At 36.3% G+C, this 22123-nt stretch overlaps 2 protein-coding genes across 3 annotated transcripts; both read right to left on the bottom strand.

Moving 5' to 3' along the window:
• Positions 1 to 1486: 1486 nt before the first annotated feature.
• On the bottom strand, positions 1487 to 8177 carry LOC129274816 (uncharacterized). Its single transcript, XM_054911561.2, has 2 exons — positions 7996 to 8177; positions 1487 to 6082 (listed from the first exon to the last, which is right to left on the bottom strand). The coding sequence occupies exons 1-2, from the start codon at positions 8161 to 8163 to the stop codon at positions 4601 to 4603; spliced, it is 1650 nt and encodes a 549-aa protein (XP_054767536.2). The 5' UTR covers positions 8164 to 8177; the 3' UTR covers positions 1487 to 4600.
• Positions 8178 to 10602: 2425 nt separating this feature from the next.
• LOC129274811 (uncharacterized) lies at positions 10603 to 20923 on the bottom strand. Of its 2 annotated transcripts, XM_064108815.1 has the most exons (3): positions 20783 to 20870; positions 19424 to 19592; positions 10603 to 15266 (listed from the first exon to the last, which is right to left on the bottom strand). In XM_064108815.1, the coding sequence occupies exons 2-3, from the start codon at positions 19562 to 19564 to the stop codon at positions 13902 to 13904; spliced, it is 1506 nt and encodes a 501-aa protein (XP_063964885.1). In that variant the 5' UTR covers positions 19565 to 19592; positions 20783 to 20870; the 3' UTR covers positions 10603 to 13901. The 2 variants fall into 2 exon arrangements, with proteins under 2 accessions (XP_063964885.1, XP_063964886.1); XM_064108816.1 differs by lacking the exon at positions 19424 to 19592 and having other exon boundaries at positions 20783 to 20923.
• Positions 20924 to 22123: the final 1200 nt, after the last annotated feature.

The following is a 22123-nucleotide window of genomic DNA, read 5'->3' as shown; positions in this document are numbered from 1 at the left end:
TGCAAATCATTGCCGTACGCAGGGGTAAGGGTCAGTTGCCCCCCCCCCCCCTCCGTCTTCATAAATCGTGAAAATATTTTACTGAAATTTTTCATAAAATTCACCAAAAAGTGTGCACGAAATCATTCAATTTCCCGTAGTAAATACAAATGTGCCCTCAAGACAGGCTCAGGGCCTCGCTCACTCGCTTTTGAGTAACTTTAAACCTTTGTGTCTTGCCACCCCCCCCCCCCCCGTAAAGCATAATGTGTACGGCCATGATGCTAATATACATATTAGGCCTATATGTGACAGCATTTAACATATTTAACAAGTGTATGTTAAAAGCACATTGATCCGTCTGTAAAAACTAAGATGAAAGGGGGTATCACTATAGTAGGTCCTAATTTGATTCCTGTTCTGATTTTTTTAAATATATATCAGAAAAATGAAGGGAGCCCGGAGTGTTCTGCTCCTGTTGCTTGGATTGATTTCAGCTTGGTCACCGACAGTTCGTTCCATGGAGAGTAATGAAATGACCGCACATGTACGCACCGGACCGGGATATTTAGGTATTGATGGGATTTGTGTGTGAGGGAATGTGTGTAGGCCAGCTAGATGTGTGTGGGAGGAGGTTGCGACGTGCGCGTGTGTGTTAGCGGGTGGGTGTGGGAAAGTGCAAATGTCGTTGGTGTGTGATTATGTGGGAGATGGTGTGAGATTGCAGGTGTGTGCGCAATAAACTAGACATTTCTAACTGATTTTATGCGTATGTGGTTCTCATTGACAAATGGAAAAATATCAGCTTATGAATCTAACCGTGAACTTGTTTAGTAACTCCTGCAGCCTGTTGCATAAAACTTTTTACCTGAGAAAACTCCGGTAAAAACCGAAAACTAAGGTTAGTCTGATTTCTGCCATTGACTTTAGCACAGGGCAAAAACTCAGGTAAAAATACCTGAGTTTTCTCAGGTAAAAAGTTTTATGCAACAGGCCCAGGAATGTTTTGTACTGAATACATCAACTATTTTGAGGGGTGGGGCCGAACGTTGTTAATGTATGTGTAGTAACTCTTCTGCACAAAGGTTTGTTGAACAGAATACCCCGGAGCCACTGAACTTCTTTACACAGTAAAAATGCTGTTTAAAGTTTTATACACCGCTGTTTACTAAATGAACCTCAAAGTAGTTCAGTTTGCACAGCCACACTCTTAAAATGTTAGGCAACTTACTGTCCACACAACAATTGATTAAATTATATCCAACTCTGTGTAAATTTCACTCAGAGCACACAATTGGTTATAAAACTACCCAGAATTGGATAAAGTTGTAACCAATTGGTGTGTGGACAATATGCCAAACATTTTCAACAGTGCACGTTCAATCTTTTTTTATTGATAATTTAATATTGAATAATAAACTATGATGTTTAAGATTTAAACACTTGTTTAAACCGAGACAACTACAGTACGACTCATGTGGACAACATTGTGTGAAAATCATGAAATTTTTATTATATGTTAACTCATTTAATACAATTTCGTTCATATCATTTTTTGTAAACTTTTGAACGCGTGACTCCGAAAACTCAACGATTTTCACAAACTCGATGAAAGGGAGTTTTTTGGGACTAAAAGCCTACAGTTCGAGCTTTTCATGGAGGTGTTAAGTCACAAATTACATTTGAACAATTATACCACATTATATTTTTCTTTTAAATTTGGTCCAGTCGCATTAATTAAAATCTAAAAATGCCTATTACGCGCATTCGCCCATAAACACACACAGCGTTGACACACATCACTAAATATTTTTTTTTCAAATACAACTGTAGTTTCGGATTAAAGAGGAATTATTGAGCTTGTCCGTAAGTTCACACTCACCCAATGTAATGATTTTTTTTTCATCAATATCATGGATCATTTCAGGGGAATATAATATCTTTAATGTGCATTTTATATTTTCCTTTGAACAAAACATACCTTCTAGGAAAAAGATATTTTAGAAACAGTTATTCTTCTAAAATCTACAACTACAAATACTTGGATGCAACATTGATATTTTAACAGGTTTCACTGATATTGATATGTTTATAGTTGCAAAATTGTATCTTAACTAGTCTAATATTTTCTGAAGCGTATATAGCAGATATGTCATAATTAGGGAAATAAAGTACCCCTCTTTTTCGTTAATCAAAAGTGAATATAAAGAAACATTTTTCAATGGGTTTGCTTCCAAATAAGTATTGATGATTTCTTGAAATTCATATTCACTTTTTGTGTCAATTCTTTATCTTTGAAAATACCACCAGTTCGACTGGATTCGTTGCCTCGGTACGGTGTGAGGCAGCCGGAGACGCCCTCCGCCCACCCTATCTATATCAAGAGGAGCCTTATCTATAGCAAAGAGGGGGCGTCGTACCAGACAGGCGCGATCCAGGAGGCGGCCCAAGAAGGCCTTCAACACCAGGGGCCATTCGGAAAGAGGATCCAGAAGAGAAGTATCTAAAGACATGACGGTAGAGGGTGATTTTGAGAAGGGTCTTTCTTGGACAAAGTGAACGAACCATTCCAGTCAGGCGAAGAGAAAAAATGAAAACAACAAATAGTTTAGCGTGATGAACATTTTTGAAAATAGTTATAACGTCTTTTTCTTTTCCTCTTTCATGGACCTATAGTAAAGAATTTCGAATGTTCTATCTTGAAAGAAAACATACGGACACTATATGAGGCGCAGCTGTTGGCATACATTTTATTATAAACATTCACCCAAATAGTAAATAAAAAATAGCGCAATGTTTAAGCCCGTTGCTCTAATTTGTTGAAACTTTAAAATAATTGTTATTTTTTGTATTCTTTTAGACTCTTTCAAACATCTTGTTTCAATGTTTTAATAATAGTTGTTAGAGCCAGTGATGGGCTTAAACAACGTGCTTAAAATTTTAAAAAGCGTTTTTAAACAATGCAAACTGATCTTCAAAAGAATTGTCAGCATTAATCTGTAAATCATAATTATTGTAGAATGACCGTCTTTGAATGGTGGTCATTGTAATTTTTCATCCAAACATTACAATTTTACTGGAGAGGGTTCATTGCATTGGCTACGGCTCGAATGCTACGTATACACGCGCTACCAAAATCACGACAGATTCAAACTGGTGATGAATTATTTAAACATAGTTTGCAAAGTGTCCTTACATTATTTCCTTCAGCAAGAAACTGATCCACAGTGTGCTGCACTCAACCCAGGTGAGGTAAATGGAAGTCAGTAATTCCTTAAAAAGCTGTGTGCGCTATGAACGCCTAGCTTAGCCGGGTAATGTAGGAGCGCCTTGAGCACCTAATAAGGTGGATATGTGCGCAATATAAATACCTTATATTATTATTATTATTATTATTATTATCATTATTATTTTTTTTTTAATTATTATTATCATTATTATTCAGCTCGTAATAACCATCGCTCAAAAAGATTCGATTTCTGATGAAAGCACTATCGTTTTTAACTAGTTGGTAGATATTGTTAAGAGAAGACAACGACATCGTTGATGGTCTCTTTCTTATCTTTTTTTTCACGCAATATATATATATTCCTCCCCGACATTATGCATTAAACAAGAAAGAAAAAAGTTAACATTCCTATACATAACGCGACCTGTTTTGATGGAGTAGCAAAATTAAGAAAATAAACATTCTCCCTATCTTTTATTAGACTATAATTTAAAAATATGGGAAGGGGTACATATTCATTTTATGGTATGCACATGGAGATAATTATGACTAGAAAGAGAGTTTGATGAATGGTACCGTTGCCGGTTTGGAGATTAATGTATATAAGCCTGTATCGATTAAAATCAATAGAATATTAAACATCTCATAAAAAATGAATTGTAAACGATTTGTAAAGGTTCAATAATATGTCTAATATTAAATCATCATAATATTCTGATGTTACAAAAGTTTAGTGACTTTACATTAGTTTTCATTGACTGATTGTTTAATTGGAATTTGTACTACCCCATCCTCCACGTATCCCCACCCCACCATCACTACCACCAATCAGGTCCAGTGTCTTCTTTCTCACCTGTTCCGGTTCAGTTTACTTATTTCAATCATACAAAATAATGTTGCAAAAGTAAAAGAAAAATCATCTTAAATTCAGGAAATAAACGAAGAAAAGAAAATTGAATAAAATGTGCATATCATCTGAATATGAATATTTCCGCAACACAATTTTGAAAGATTACATGAATACGCATTTTACACATTTACAAATACATGATGTACTTTCTGTTAAGCACAATTAAACCTGAAATACAGATCTGCAAAATACAAAAATAAATTTAAATACAAATGCAAACACACAAACAAATTCAGTTACAAACACATTATTTGGACTTACAAATACAGTACTCATTCAACAATTACCCACTTACACACGCGCCACACTCTACATTATACGTGCATTAACAACCTAAAATGTCAGACTTGACAACTTGTCGGATGAAATGTGTTGATGATTATTATTATTGGTGGAGTCTGATCTACAAGCCAAATCCAGAAAAAAAAAGTAAGACCTACTGGACTGGAGAAGGGTTTCGGGTTCGCTTCCGAAATATTTTCCTAGGTTTGCCCCTCGTGATGAACATGATGGATGACAGCAGACACCCTCAATTTGATTTTCTGTAGACTTGCCCACGACCGTGTATCGAACGATGTTTTGAAAGAGAAAATAGCCTTGTCATCGCTTCTTCGAATTTTTTTACGATGCAGGTCTACCATCGGTGCCGGAAGAAATTTCTTCGAAGAAATGATGTGACTAGATCCGTCTTCGTGCTTGACCTGAACAGCCACCTCGATATTCCGGTTGTGCGGGACATATTGAGATGAACATCCAATCCTTTCAAACACTGCACCAATGCCTTCATAATAACAGACGTTGCGGATTTCTTGGTCAGCAACTAGATGAATGCTGATCATTAGTCCATACAATTGGTCTTGGTTTTCATCGCATCGAGGAAACGGTTTTACATCTATAAGCCATTTCTCCGAGTCATGGACTTTGTAATGATTCATAGTGCCCTCTTTTGTACCGTTAACTAAGATCTTTTGGAGAGTGCTTTTCCTTGATTTCATAGGGGAACTCAAGTGCACCTCCACAAAACCTTCTTCGTCGTAAATCTGTCCTGCACATTCAAACTTGCCAAAGACCTTTTCTGGTGGTGTCAGATAAAGCCGAGGAGCAGGTGTAGATTGTATGAGCTCTTCGACAAATCCTTCTCGATAGAGGGAATGCTGCTCAAGAGCGTCTGCATGAAATGCTGGACTGACGTTTTCTATCCTCCCTATGATGTCAGTCGACGCGACTGCTTTTAGCTGCAGAGCTGTCATGAAAGGAAAATGGATAGACTCTACGACGGTCTTGAAGGTCTCATCGTCTGGGCAAGCAGATAACCAAGGTATCAGCTTCTCAAACAGAGAGAATTCGTCTTTGACGACTAGACTTTGGTCTTTGCAATTCAGTAATTCAACGATCAATGACGAGTCGAAGGCCTTCAGCTGCTCTGCAGTTACAAGCTCGAGATTTGTGCGGACAACATTGATACACGATTTCACCGTGTGCCCCATCTTATACTTCATAGCCTGCGTGAGTACCGAGATTGCCGAGGATACATCTATTTCCAGCGCTCCGTTATAGCTGTCACAGAGCTTACCCAGTTCTTCAACTTTATATTTGTTGCTTAACTGCAGAAGAGGCAGAATGGTATCATCTGTGACGCTTACCTCTCCAGTATACATGAACTTTAAAAAGGTATCGAACACCCTGCAGCAATCTGGCTCCTCATCCAGTCGGTACGTCTGTAAGCCATCATTTGCATAACCACCGGAAGCCCGGAATCCATCTGGAATCTTGACGATGTCTCTAAGAACACTGCTCCATGAAGAAAGAATGAGGCGATGGGCATGGAAAGAAGAAGATCCAACTAGTAGGGTTATGTCGCTGTAGGTAGGTTGGTTGAAAAAGCACCCAAGGTCAGGCTCGGCTTTTTCTACGTGTAGCCCTAGGTTTGCTGAAAGACCCGACTGCTTCAAACGGCTTGCTTCCTGCAAGATAAAACCACGAGAATTATTGAATAGCTATTATTGACGTCATTGCCTTCCATGCGTTGGTGATCTGCAGCCGGTGCATCTCTAACAACTCTGTTTACGTGTATTTATATAGACTCTGACGGAGGGCGCTGTGAGATTATGACGTCATATGCATAAGGACTATTGTGACCTTAGAAGAAAATGCATTATTCCTGATTCGAATGCTACTCCCAGTTTTTCGAAAATACCTTTTATTTTCATTGTTATTGGAATAGAAATTATAGATGTAAAAAAGAAAATGATCTGTCCCGAATTCGCGTAATACTGTGTATTGTATTTTATATAATCCATAGACAAGTGTGTATATAAAATCCATGGGGGAAATGGCAAGAACAGTTTTTGAAATTAATTTGCTCTGAAATACAAATCCCATCGGAGAACAATATTTTCGCAATTTGATTAGTTCTGATTGTACTGAATCATTGAACCAAGAAAATAATCAATCGTATATTGTTCTCTTTGGAGTGGAGGGACATGATGTCCCCGAATAATTATTCGAGGCAACATCCGTTCCATTTTACAAGAAAAAGTCCCCTATCAAATCTTTTTAAAGCTATTTTCTCTCAAAAGGGTTAATATGTTGTTGCCCTTCTTTGCCATATTTCGTTTCAGATATCTATTGTGTAGGTAACCTGCAATAAGCCTTTGGAGCAGTTCATCATTTAACCACTTTTAGACACTCCTCTACTGATTCTTCGCTTGCATCATGAAACAGCAGGAGTCAATGGAATATTTTGCATTGATTCCTACTTGTGAGGCATGGTAATTGGGGAAGCCTTGGAAGCTACCACCATTGAACCAGACTTGGATCCACCAACTGAGGACAATATGGAATTGCGTAGCGCCGTGTTATCCTCACCAACCGAGGACGGTAAGCAAGGGCGGATGTCGGTTCATCTTCACAGACTTCGATCTTTCCTCTCTTACAGGGCCCTGTCCTGGGAGCATTCCATCGGACACCAGACCAACAAGAAACTCTAAGGGAGGTACTAATAAGAATTTGGAGGGGTCATTCCCAGAGATGAATATGACCTCGCGAATTTCACGGAAATAGAACAGACATCAATATGGGAGATACTGCGTCAATCAAAGAATGAGGTGCTCACGACAGGGGCAATACAACCGTCGGCATGGGCATTTCCTTCTTCCCTAGTTCGAAAACGGGAAAGAGGAGTTGATTTTATTTGGTGCATTGATTGTAGTCATTTAAATGATGTCACCCCCCCCCCAAAAAAAAAAAAAAAAAAACGTCTGCCCCATGCCATGAATGATGGAATGCTTGGATACCGTTTCTGGGAAGATATGTTTGTCCAAACTGGATGCCAGTAGTAGAAGAAGAAGTCGTAAAGGTAGTCGCAGGTTTGCATGGTGGTACATGAACAATCGCGAAGGTGCTTTACGCTACACCATGTGTGAAGTCCTAGAGGGACAGAGATTAGAGAATAGTGAATAGAAATGGGAAAGGCGAGAAAGTGGAGGTTTGAATGTCGAGTATTCTTTTCGAAATGAGTGTAATGTAGTCCTTAAAAGGACTATAAACCAGAAGGAGTGGAAGGCTAATTAGTATGCAGGCTTGAGTGGAAGGCTTGAGTAGCTGAGAGAAGGCTGCTTGAGTCGACGAAATAATTCTAAGTAGTTAGCAGGAGAGTAGACTCGACGTTTCCGGCAGGTTGACAATCCACTATTCTTCAGTCCTTCCAGGAATTTAAACATTATGGTGTACCGTAACCACTTCCGCGATCGAAGAAGAAGGTGAAAAAGGAGGAGAAGAAGAAGATGGATAAGAAGGATACTGCATTTGTTATTGTGGAAACAGTGGTACCATTCTGGTTCTAGCTGTTGCCTATGGATGTTTTCTTCATGATTACCTCAATTTGCAGTGCTTCATTTTCTGTATCTAGCCCTTCTTCTTGATCATCGCTTGGTCTGCATACCATAGCATCGTCGATCCTGTTTAATTGTTCCTGCATAATAGCTGCTCGGAGTATATCCGCGGCAGAAAGGTATTGTTCTTCTTCATCATCGAAACACCACATTTTGCGTCTTCTTTCCAAAAGTTGATAAAAAGATAAAAATAGAAAATTATACATGTGAGGCATTGATTTAAACATGTAACCCAGCATTATGAATTTTTCGAAATTTTCAATTAAAAGGTTTAAAGGAGCACTGCCTGCAGATAATAATAGATCTGAATAGATAAACTGAAATCAGTCGAATAAAAAACTGAAAATTCAATCGCAAGTGGCCAAGGAATAACAAAGTTGTGATATTCTTTTTTTTTTAATTTGGCCTCTTTCCGGTGAAACAGCTCTTTGCTATCAGCCGCCAGAAGATGTTCTCTTCCCAGCGATTAACATTTCTTTTAAAACTAAAAATTATCCGTCCAATATCATATAGGATTCACTTAAACAGTTTAAATGTATTGATGTGCATTTTCCCGGAGATATCGGTGATTAAAATTTTAAAATCAGACAGTGGGATTCATTATAATCATTGGAATAAATTTATGGTCAAGACTGTTTCAAATTTGATTATTTCAATATATGTCACGTGCTTTTGATTTCGTTCTAAGGCAAAGAGATTCGTTAACGGTCTTACAAATCAACGAATGTACTGTTTTATTATTCATTTAGGGCAATGAAATTCAGGAATTGAGCACTCAATTTAATCAAAATGACCGATAAGATTGCATGAGCAACCAATTTCATTTTTGAGAGTTCAAATTAATGATGTGTAATTCGTTTGTTTTGCTTGGCATCTGTATCTGGTATGTAAATGTATAAACAAATTTATAACATAATTATAATCGTTATGCGTTGTGGCTAAGTTAGATATTTATTTAGCTCAAATTTGAATGTAATTATTATTCAAATTTTGTTACAAGGGAGACAGACATACATACAAACATGTATGAAAATATGAAATAATTTTATTTCACGTAATAAAAAAAGATAAGTTGGGACATCACCAGCCCATGACGGCATGCATATAACTGTTTCAACAAACAGTTTTATTTCAAATAACTTCGTTATTGGGTATCATATTTTTATGAAAATTTGAACATTTTGCTCAGTGGATTTTACTCTATTCATTTAAACGTAATCGTTTCCACCCCGAGTACCGTAAAAGCGTCTGTGTTTCAGACGAGACACGAGGAGCATTTCCATGTTTCAAGATCGAGACATTTCTTTGATGTTCGACAATGATTATCACCACCATCATCATCATCTACGGCGGCAGCACGGCGAGTTGAAAACAGAGCCGTCTTAACTTTTTTTTGTACCAGCTTGTGAATAAAATGGGTTTTCGACTCGCCGTAAAGTAAATGTGACTGAGGTGTGGCGTATCTAGGATAAACAGCGCCCGGGGCTAGTGCTAGAATCGTACCCCTTTCAAAATGTATGATATTGTTATATAACTACACCTAGAAATCCCACGATAATTCAAAATAGTAACATACTATCGATGCGAGTGCGAATATTTATTTTCAATATTAAAACGTTAAGACTGGATTTTCTAAGTTGGATTTTTGCCATCATAGACAAGATTCTGCGTCTTTATTCCTTTGCCTTTTCTTTTCATATTATATGCGCCCCTTCCCTTTCATTTTGCGCCCCTCTGACAGTGGCGCCCGGGGCACGTTCCCCTCTTGCCCCTCCCTAGATACGCCACTATTATCTGCATCATTATCACCATCATCACCTTCATCAAAATCACCGGTATCATTATCATCATCTGCATACATTCGTAATTCCGAAGCTTCGTTATTCCGAAGGTTGGGATATTCCGAAGGTTCGTTATTCCGAAGGTTCGTATTTCCGAAGTTCGTAATTCCGAAGGTTCGTTAATCCGAATCTAAATGATTAACTAACCTTATTTCGTTTTCGGACCAATGAACCTTCGGAACAACGAGCCTTATTTCGTTTTCGGATTAGCGAACCTTATTTCGTTTTCGGATTATCGAACCTTCGGAATAACGCCACAAATGATCGGATTAACGAACCCTTTTACGTTTTCGGATTAACGAACATCGAGGTATATGCAATTTGCTTGTTTCGGAATTACGAACCTTCGGAATAAAGAACCTTCGCAATTACGAACCTTCGGAAATACGAAGTGTAACCATCATCATCACCATTATTACCGCCATACAGCAAAAAACTGTGGCGTTAACCGGTGTACATAGAGGACCACACCAGTTATTTTACACCGGTGTTAATTGGTGGTTTTAGTTTTACACCTATAGGTGTTATTACAACACCTATGATTGTTACATTTACACTCTTTGGTGTTACGTTCAATCTCTAGGGTGTTATTTTAACATCTCAGGGTGTGGTCCTCTATTGATACCAATTGATGTCAGTTTTAACACCACAGTTTTTACAGCGCACCATCTTCTTCATGTCACTAATTATAATAATGCCCCTCGGATATGTTGAAAAAAAATATGGAAAGGTCAATTTTACACTCAAATATTTGAGTCAGCGGATATCATAAGTGGCTGAGGTGACCGCCCTTTTATTTTGTCAAGTCGTGAAAACGAGAAAGAAAAGAAATGGAAATAGAACAAACAATTAAATGGAAGAAGTGAGAGGATTCTTATTCCATGATACAATAATCATTATTTTATAAACATGTGATTTTACTGTTATTAGTCGTCCTTTCTCCTTGAAACGCAGCGCGCGTAACAGCTGCACTGCTAATGCCAGGGTAATTATGCTGCATATACTGTAGAGCGCTTAGAGACTTCTGACAAAGTAAGTGTTAAGCGCTATATAAGCAAGTATAATTATTTCTCTTAATTGAATTGCCCTGGCGGCGGCTCTGCTAATCAAAAAGTGGTTATATAAAAGTTTTCAAATTAGGGATGCTTGGCGCAAACTACCCAAAATTGTTTGAACGCTAGTAGCTGAAAAATCAACATATTTATATATTTTTTTTGGGGGGATCATTTTATAAGTGATGTTGAACTATGCTGAGCATTCCTGGTTCTCTTTGCGCTAGCAAACGAAGTTCGGATGACAGCATTCTTCATTTTCAATTTGAAACAATGCATGGGTTTCATGTTGTACATTAAAAAAAAAAATCAGATGTCAGTGAACCCACTGGAACGCATTCGAAAGATATATATGACTATAGCACTTCAATTCAATTCAATTCAATGAAACATTCATTTCTTCTGATTTGCTTTACATCAATTTTCAGAACATTAAAACTTAAGCAAGTGGCGCCTCAGGTTGCACTGTGTGAGAGCTCTCCAGCTTTTCAATGATTTTTGCTATTTTTGTTTATCATGAAGATACATCTTAATACCAGTACTATTATCTAGTGAAATCTCACTTATGCATGACTCAATTAACTAACTGTTTCTCATTTATATGTGAATAATTTTTTTAAGTGTATATACAATCTTCAAATGTAAATAACATTCAATGTAAACTTTGCACAATTAGTCTTCGGACTACAGCATTGTATTCTGTTTTATATCTAATAAACCGAATTGAATTGAATGAATTGAATATACAAATCAATTAATAATATCATTATATAATACAAATACAAAATCGATGTAATATACAGTATGTAAATTATATAATAATAATAATACATAAGATTTATATAGCGCTCTTTCCATCTTGATTAGATGCTCAAGGCGCTTTAGAGCAGAACAACAAAACTATTTACATATAACACATGTCTGAACAATAAGTCAATGTCTATCAAAAAACACTTCTGTACAGGTATGTTTTCAGGTTGCCCTTGAAGGTGGTCACTGAAGTCTTGGTTTTCAAACTGTGTGGAAGAGAATAGGCACTGCATGAGCAAAGGCCCGCTCCCCGCATGATTTCTTAGCAACTGGAATTTGTAAGAGATTAGATGATGAGGATCGTAAATTTCTTGAGGGTTGGTAATGATGCATCAAAGACCTATTGTAACTGGGGGAAGTTCCATTGACTAGATGAAAAATAAAAAGAAGGATTTTAAAGACTATGCGTTCCTTCAGGGGCAACCAGTGAAGAGTTTTCAATATTGGGGTGATGTGGCTGCGTTTGCTAAATAGAGTTACAATACGCGCAGCTGCATTTTGCAACCTTTGCAATTTTCCAAGTTGAGAATCTGGTAAGTTGTAAAGGAGTCTATTACCAAAATCGAATCGTGAAGAAATGAGTGAATGTACCTGTTTCTCTGTTGCTGAGCGAGTGAGATATTGTCTTATGAAACCAATATTGCGCAATTAATAACGTACTGGTCTGCAAATGTTTGTAATCTGGTTGGACATGGACATGTGAGAATCAAAGATAACTCCAAGATTGCGACATGTTTTTGACGAGGGGATGTCATTGCCTGAGAAAGAAATGGAATCAATGTTGAATTTGTTAAGTTGAAACTTTGAGCAAAAAACTAAAAACTCACATTTACTATGGTTCAAAAGTAACGAGTTTAACTTCAACCAAGTGTCAATGTTCATTATGCATATTTCAAGATTACACAGGGCTTGTGTGGCACTAGTTTGATTGGGTGAAAACGATACAAAAATCTTAATATCATCTGCATACAAGTGATAGTGAACAGAGTGACGTTTAAAAATATCTTGAAGCCCTGTCAAATAAATGGAAAACAAAGTGGGCCCTCCAACAGAGCCCTGGGGGACGCCGCAGACCAGTGGCCTAGATGAAGAGGTAACACCATTTATGAGGACTGACTGTCCTCATAACGGAGTGTGTATTTCGAAACATATTTAGTATACTAGTATTCAAAATCATCAAGATCAGGAATCATAAAAATGTGCACATTTTATATACAAACTAAATAGGCTGTTCACAAAAATTATCATTATCCTAAACTAGACTAATAAATGACCAACAGTCACATGGCAATACATCGTGGAAGAGTGAGTAAAGTGCGATATCAGATAAAACACAAAATGCTATATACCATATTTTTAAGTATTAAAGAGACATTTACAATTCTTAAGAAATTGTATTCATTTGGTATATTATGAAACATAATTGGGATTAGGGTTAATTGTGTCACAATTTGTGGACACTTTTTCGACGGGCACCTTATTCTCACCACTTACTGGTTATTCTTGCCAATCCATATCAAGAGTTTGAATTTCGGAATTTCATAATGACCCATGTAAGGAATTTAGAGTAATAAGCACGGCAAATGATGTGGGATTCTCGACAAGATTTCCTGACAATGGTAAATGCTACTATCCTTCCAACAACTTCTATAGTGAGGACACAAACAGGGTATGTGAGAAAGTGACGAACATGTACTTATTATCAGTATCCATTAGTAATCTTCTGCTTTCTTGCTACTAAAGAAATATTTGCCAATCGATAAAAATGGAATTACTTAAAGAAGCTTAATCAGAAAAAAAAGTTCCAAATCATTTATTTCACGACATTCAGATAAATGTAGGTATTAGCTAGAATTTAAATAGGAATCACTGATCCCTTACATATTATATTCCTGACTTACAATGAAGAGTTAGCGAGAATACTCGCTGAAAATATTTACATTCTAATTTTTAGTGCGAGTGTCAACTGAATAGATTTGATTGAAACCGTATTATGAGCACAAGGTGACGTTATTCTGATATCCTTGATTGAATATTGAAAATACATAACTTTAACTACTTTCTATCGATATCTCTTGTAAAAAAAATAATGCAAAGCTAGAGTCTCTTCAACTTGTCCATAAAAAATATCTAAATTGGGGGATATTGAAAAAACCAACAAATTCAAGAAAAAACCCAAAGCACGGACTATGGGGTAATCGCATCCTCAATAACAGCTGTAACGTAGAATCTCCATGTCGCAGATTGAGAAGTCGAGTTAGGAAGTATGAATTGTGTGTTTCTTATAGACGCGCTTGAGTATGAGTAGGAGTATGCCGAATGGTAATGTGATGGTTGGACACCAGCTGCTTGCACTGGAGGAAGACATTTCGAAAACAAGAAAGAGTCGCCTCCATCACAGTCATCTGCACGTACTCCCAAATGAACTCTTTTACTTGAGTTCACATCAGCTCCAATTTCAACATTTACTCTTCTTGGTGAGTATGGAATCCGGGTGATGTTAATGAAAAGCGTAAAAGATTCCTTTTTGAAGATTTGATGTTGTCCTATCCGCTTGCCATTCCAAGAAACGAATTTTTCACGTGTAAGCCCACCACCAATCCGTACTTCAATTGCCGCTTTGTTTGGTTGATCGCTCGAGTACCCATCGAAGCTGGACGCATCGTTTGAATCCAGGTACAGTCTGGGCCATGGAAAGTTTTCTGGAAGATCCTCATGATTTTCCTCGTTATACAATGCCTGGTGCTGCCAAGATTCTCGGAGTAATTCTGGCATCATTACCTGTGCTCGGCAGAACGAGGGAGTCTCTCTGACTTTCCTTAGTTGTAGGGCATTCATATAGGGGAACCGAATGAGCTTCATGATACTGAGCAATGTTTCTCCGCTTTGACACTGGTCTAACCAAGGCTCAATCTTCTTGTAGAGAGTGTACTCATCATCAACCATCAAGTTTGGCCCACTGTCGAGAAGACTTCTAAGGTGCCCGCTTTCTAGACTTAGGAGTTGATCTGATGTCAGAACGCTAAAGTTGCATCGCAGACCTTTGAGGCATAGTTCTACCGTTTCTGACATTCCAAATACCGCCGCCGAATGAATGAAGTTGACAACTTCCGAGACATCGTTTTGGATTTCCCGGATAAATTCATCACATAGCTCTCTAAGCTCTTTCACCAAGTACTTGTCGGCGAGGAGAGCCAAAGGCAGGACATTGTCTTTTGTCAGGTTTGCAGATGCTGTGTAAAGAAACTTGATAAAATCCCCAAAGTGTTCTTCGCAATATTCTTCCTCGACGAGATCCTGACATTTTGGGCGCGGCTGTCCATTTTTGTCAGTGCGAAACTCGTCAACATTCGGTTGCCAAGATGAATTACAAAACATTGTCTTGAACACATCGCTCCATGCACAGAGAACAAGGCGGTGGGCGTGGAACCTTCGTGTTCCTAAGACCAGGGTGACGTCACTGTAACGTTGATTACCATACAGGGTTCCTGTCGCTCTGCATAATCCATCTTCGCTGATACGCACTTGACGGAGAAGGTTTTCTTGAGCGTTCTGAGTAAGGAGGAGAAATTCATAGAGAAGAATAATTTCAAAACAATTCAAATATAATAATTCGTGTCCATCTTTCCAAAACATCGATTCTTTTTGCCACAAGTACGGGTGTATAGACTACTCTTTCTTCGTAATTTTTCTACAGGAAATGTGCCAAATGTCCTGAGTAAACAAAGGAGAACACACCAAACTGTCAAGAAATCAATGAATTTATGGATATACATGTACATTCATATCTATTAAAAAAGATAATTAAGCAAACATGCATTTTATATGTTGACTTGGCTGACTTTCCACAGTTGAGATTGATTGGATCAATCGCAAGTCTTTGTAAGACGGGCCCCTGGTTTACCACTACTGATCTTATAGTTAATGTGTTTTTTTTTTTGGAGAAAATACATGCATATTAATTTTTCAAGAGCGGCAATATTGTGATTGTTTATTATTTATAACCCCATTTTCCTAAGTTTCCTCCTAAGATTTTCCTAAGATTCCAGAGATATATGACTCATATCGTGTAGATTGTTAACCCCTTAATGTTATTGAGGTTATGTGCGTGCGGAAGTGTGCGGATGTAATAACACATTTTATGTCAAAAAATCGTCTGCTTCTTATTGATTTTGCTGCTCCAAATCTAAAGGACGTTGATTGAAAAGTATTTTCTGACACAGGGCATCAGCCAACAAAACCAAATCTAGGGAAGCTCTCCTTTTTAAATAATCATATACGCCTTGGTAGACGCTGCTGTACAAAAAATTGTGTTCTAAAGATGCACATAATCACTTGGCGGCGGAACTCATTCGATTAACGAAAGGATCGCGTTGAGTGTTCATCTCTAATAGGTCCATGCATAAATCATCTAACCTGGAATTTGGGGGTACATATTTCGGTCCTTCTATAATGATACGTTTTTAACATACTACATGAGCACAAAACCCGTTACGATACTCATTATCAAATATCTATCCTGCTTTTTCTTGAGTTTGAAAGTTAAAAGAAAGTTAAACAAGATAGTCCCATTTGATAGATCTAATGCAATGAATTATTGAGCCAAAAATTATAAAGGGATATCAATTTAAGCTTACAAGGGGAATTTCATCCTGACAAAAGGTTTGCTGTAAGAGCACCAGAAATTAAATTTAAAATATTGGTGAAATTTTGAGTAAAATCCATCAAAAATTAATAAAGTAACTAGAATTCAATGTTTATGCTTTTGTTTATATAAAATACTGTAATTACTTTTTTTCAATCAATTGTTTGTTGTATTGTGATTCATGAAGCTTTATAAATTGACCTTTACACCATGTGCTGCTGGTCGTTTGTAACCTACATGTATATACCTAAGAATAAATAAATAATAATTATAATAATGATTTCTGACGTCATATACGAGCAGCTGCCCCATATGTCATGTGCTATAAAAATGAATGAATGATTTGTTTTTTAATGAATATTTACGACTAAAAAAAAAAATTTTTAGGAACGGTTGTGAAATTATTTAATGATATACTGAAGGTTTAATAGAATATTTTTTCATGTTTTGAAAAGATGTCGGTTTATTTATTTTTTTTAAACACGATATGCATGTATGGAGAAGCTGTTAGCATATGACATTACAAATCAAAACATCAAAATGTAATATTTTCTTGAATCTTTCATAGATTTTCCTCTAACCTTTACCAATTTTTCCACTATTTTTCCTGCCATTTTTTCCAAATAAAATTTTGGCCAGTGTGACCTCTCACTTTACGCTGTCTTAAAAGATGGATATTGATCACGCAAAAAAAAGCACACACAATCAGAAAAGGGTGATAAATTAGATGTTAATAATTACCGCCCTATTTCTTTGTTATCTACATTGTCGAAAATACTTGAAAAGATTATTTATAAAAGAACTGTAAATTTTTTCAAATCAAATAATATTCTTTCAAATTCCCAATTTGGATTTAGGGAAAAGCATAGCACCACACATGCTTTATTGAGTTTCATTGAAAAAGCGGCACATTCAATCGATAAATCTTCTCATTTAATTGGTTTGTTCTTGGACTACTCCAAGGCCTTCGACACCATTAATCATGATATTTTACTTAACAAATTACATCATTATGGAGTACGTGGGAAGGCCTTGGAGTGGTTCAGGAGCTACCTCTTGAATAGGAAGCAATATGTCTTTTTAAACGGTTGCAATTCTCAAATGAAAAAAAATAATTGTGGAGTTCCCCAGGGTAGTATTTTAGGCCCGATTTTGTTTATAGTTTATATTAATGATTTTTGTAGATCATCAGACGTTCTTTCTTTCATTCTCTTTGCGGACGACTCTAACTTATTTTTTTCACATAAAAATCCTCTTCACCTTGCTAATATAATCAACTCTGAACTAGAAAATGTTACCGAATGGATAAGAGCAAATAAATTGTCACTAAATCTTCAAAAAAACAAAATACATGTTGTTTAGCAACTCCATAAATACACTTCCTGTTGGTATTATTTTGGATGGAACTCCCTTGGAAAATGTATCCCATATTAAGTTTCTTGGAATAACAGTCGATAATAAGCTCTCATGGAAATTTCACATAGATAACATATGTAAAACTATTTCACGCAACATTGGTATAATTAACAAGCTTAAATTTTGTTTACCATTATCGTTCCTGCTTACATTATATTCACCCCTTATATTGCCTTATTTAAATTATGGAATTTTAGCGTGGGGTAACACACAACAAACACTCTTAGACAAATTACTCCTATTACAAAAGAAGTCTCTACGTATTATATGTCACACGGCATATTTGTCTCATACTGACCCATTATTTTTTTAACATAAAATATTGAAAATTAAGGACTTATATTTTTTTAATCTCGGTCAGTTTATGTATAACTATAACAACAACAACCTCCCAAATGTATTCAATTCAATGTTTCCAAAAAATCAATCCATTCACAACTATCCAACAAGGCGATTGGGTGAATTTCATTTACCACTTTTAAGAACTTTGCGGGCTCAGAACACATTTATATATGATGGACCGAAGTTATGGAACTCACTTCATAATGATATAACAAATACAAAATCTTTGAACTCTTAAAAGACTAAATTTAAATTATCTCTATTAAAACCTTATAATATACTCCCAAATCAAGTTTAATTCATCATTTATGTCAAGTCATCGTTATTACTTAAAACTACAATTAAAACATAAAATAATTATTATCCTTTTTTTATTTAAAAAAAATAATAATAAAATCTGACACAAGTCCTTCTCAGATGTGCTCATTATTGTGTATATCCTCTCCTCTATTTTCTCCTCTCCTGTCCGCTTATCCGCCTTCCTACCGGTTATTTGTTTAACGGCATCAATCACATTTTTCGTGCATTATATTCTTTCCAGGTTATTTTATATATTTTTTCTTCTTTTATACACATCATTGAATCCAGTTTGCTTGAGTCCACGACGGCATGTGTTCTATCTACGTACAGCAGCTCCCATCCGTCTTCTCAGGGCATTATCCCTTTTTTCCCTCTTTTTCTGGGGGGTGGGAAGGGTAGATATTTTTAGGACGGGTTGTTTCGTCCTTCACCAAACTGTATATTTTTTATTACTTTGTATTTATTTTGTAAGTATTTCCCTCTCATTTATTCATTCTTTTCTCATTTGATTATCTGTATTTATACTTTGTTATTTTGTTATTTGTTGTGTTATCTATTTCTTGAGGGGCCCACATTGTACAAGCATTGCTTTTTAGTGGGTCCCTCCATTTCCATCTTAATTTAATTTCTATTGAAAAATAGTATATATATTTTTAAACCTACAATGTGTTGCCCAAATCGTCTAAGTTTTTTTTCACAACATATGTATTATTAATTTTGTTTGCAACGGATACAAATATTTATGTTTATATATGGTATACAATTTGTTTTTGTTTGATGGAAGTGAAATAAATGAATTTGAATTTGAATTTGAATTAGAATTGTACGGCATTTTGGACATTTTTATTGAAAATTTGCCCCCCCCCCCCGTCTGTGACCCCAGTGTAGCTACAATACATTACTTCATCCCAAATCCTACAGTCAAATAGTAGATTCAAGACAATGACCCCCAGTCAAAACACGCTAAATGACACATACTGTTTGAAGGGTGAAGGCCGATAGTTACCTGAAAATTCTCCCTATCTTTTCGAAATTTCTGTTCTTCTGCGGCCTGTTCAAGTCGATGCTGAAGGACGAATTTTTCGTAAATTTCAGAGTATTCGTCGTCATCAACTTCAACACTCTCCTCATCGCTGTCAGAATACATCTTCGACTGCGCCGCGATGTCTTATCCTCTGTGCGTGTGTATCAGATCAAAAAATCCCAAGCAAAAACCATCAATTTATGTTCAAGTTCGTGTCTATCATGGTGATAAGGCCTAAAACCCTGGGCCTATAGCAGATATACCACGTGAAATAGCTGGGGTTCTCGAACGGACTATAGCTTGGTTACATTCATGCATAGGTCTGCACTGCTTTGGCCTGGATTTCGCAAATTATCCACCTCCGAGAATGTTCATAAAGCAAGGCCAAAAATTCAATGGTAAATTATTTTTATAATAAACCTTGTGAAACCATGAAACAAGATTCTTTTAAAAGATTCGGCATCATGGTCCAAGATCATTCATCTTGTGGCAAGTATATATTTTGTATGTTTCTTTTGCGCCGTAATCTCTGATCATCAGCTTATATTGTAAATATTCAGAGTGCGAAGTAAATTATTTACACGTAGATGAATAGGACATTGCATGTGATCAGTAATTGCTGTTTTATACACTCAAGCACTCTAAGAATTTATATATTTTTGCACAAGGTAAGATTCAGATTTATACAGCAAAATACAATCAAAGTGACCAAACGTAGTCAAATATCACACAGTACGCCTCAATCGTGATAATACATATGAATTAAAAGATATATAAAAATAGGAGCTTGGGCAACTGACCAAGGTGACTTTGGCTGGTAAAATCAAGAATGGAGGGTCTTACTAACCGCTCAAGGAAATCTATCCTTGTATGGGCGGCAAGCCACTGATCGAGCTACATGCGATAGAGAGTCATGTGACAGAATGGCTCGGACTAAAGTTTGTAAGTTCAATTAACAATGTTATTTGCACGCTTACTGTGATACAATAATTGCATTGAGTCACATTTATAGGTGATGTAAAATAGGCATTATGCACATGCAATTTGATAATAAACTGAACAACGTTGTATAATCTTTATCATTTACTTCTCGACATAGCAACTGCAATGTCAACAACAATTAGCACACAAGTCGGCGTGCACGCATCCGTCCTTCTCAAATTACTTATCACATCCAAATAAATTCTGAGCAATCCGATATTAAATGTATATATATATATAGGAATGTGAGAAATTATACATATACAACAGCTTTGGCAACTCTTTTATTAAAATATTTTCTGAAAGAAATGAATAAAGAGAACAAGGTTCCCCAGAGCTATATAATATATATATATTTACCTTTGTAAATCGTATACAATCAGAAATCAAGGGACATTGAATTGCCAGGACTTCCAAGTTTAGATACTCTTGCTGATGTATTGTCAAATATACTCTGAACATGTACCGCAAGCCCAAGATCCAGATCATGAATAGGCAGTAGCCTGCATTGGTCATGAAGTCAATTGTGAATTAATGATTGCGCAATGCTTACTGGGGAATACCACAGCATGGGGAAACCCGGAACTATTAAAGGGGAAGTTCAACATGAAGGAGGGTTCGTTGTTAAAACAAAATATTACAGAAAATATTTTTGAAGAGTTGAGGGAAATGCATCAAAGATTAAGAAGGTATTAGAATTTCAAGTTTTTGATTTGCGACACCATAACTTATACGAGCAGATACCCCATTTGTTATGTAATATAATATAAAGTGTAACTTTTTATTTATACGCATTGTATTTGCATGTAATGTATTCTGTTTTTACTTTATTATGTTACATACATTGAATTGCTATGATGTTGAGTTATTTGTTACAATGCCTTTGGAAAGCACTTTTGCATAACTGAACATGCAGTATAAAATAAGGAAAACCAATAAAAAACGAATAAATAAATAAATGCGTAAATTTAATTTTTAATGGTTTATGATGACATTTTTTTAACTTTAAGGAGTGAGGGTGAAATATTTTGACTGTTGATACACTGAAGGTACAACATCGGCCATATTCATTTTTTTTTCAGTAATGACATTTCAATGACTTTACACTACATGACAATATGGGGAAGCTGCTTGCATAAATATGACGTCACAAATCAAAATATTAAAAGTATAATAACACTTGAATTTTTGATGGATTTTCCTCAAAAACTGATATTTTTAATTACTTTTCTGTAGTTTTTTTTTATAATTTTTTTTGTCAGGGTAAACTTCCCTTGTAAATGGAAATTCAATCTTGTTCTTAAAAAATCAGAAGAGCAGATAAGTGATAGTTTGATCAGATTTTGACCCCTCAAAGGGAAGTTCACCCTGAAAAAAAACCCATTATGACAGACCTCTCGCTTTAATACTTCGAGTAGAATTACCTGTATAGGCCCTACAGGGGTCGCTCCCATGTACTTTGAGGGGCGGGGTGGAAGGGGGCCTCAATACGAAGTCATATTTTCTCAAAATGATCAATGGATGTATTACAATTCAACATAATTATCCGTCTATAAAAACACGGACGAGTTGCTTCTTGTTAAGTGGGGAATACCAGTGGGGAAAACCCAGCTGGGATTTCCAATGTCAGATGAATATTCATCCGCCTTCGACTGATTTAGGTACCTGATCAGCTGCATGACTCGGATTCCACATGCCTAC

Source organism: Lytechinus pictus, chromosome 13, assembly GCF_037042905.1.
Source record: "Lytechinus pictus isolate F3 Inbred chromosome 13, Lp3.0, whole genome shotgun sequence".
Classification (NCBI taxonomy): domain Eukaryota; kingdom Metazoa; phylum Echinodermata; class Echinoidea; order Temnopleuroida; family Toxopneustidae; genus Lytechinus; species Lytechinus pictus.
This window is presented reverse-complemented; position numbering and strand designations above follow the sequence as displayed.

Excerpts from the sequence above, each read along its gene's own strand:
- LOC129274816 (XM_054911561.2), bottom strand. The coding sequence starts at position 8,163 with ATGTGGTGTTTCGATGATGAAGAAGAACAATACCTTTCTGCCGCGGAT. Across the intron at positions 6,083-7,995 it reads ATGAAGCACTGCAAATTGAG|GAAGCAAGCCGTTTGAAGCA; the intron begins GTAATCATGAAG and ends TTTATCTTGCAG.
- LOC129274811 (XM_064108815.1), bottom strand. The coding sequence starts at position 19,564 with ATGTATTCTGACAGCGATGAGGAGAGTGTTGAAGTTGATGACGACGAA. Across the intron at positions 15,267-19,423 it reads AAGATAGGGAGAATTTTCAG|AACGCTCAAGAAAACCTTCT; the intron begins GTAACTATCGGC and ends CTCCTTACTCAG.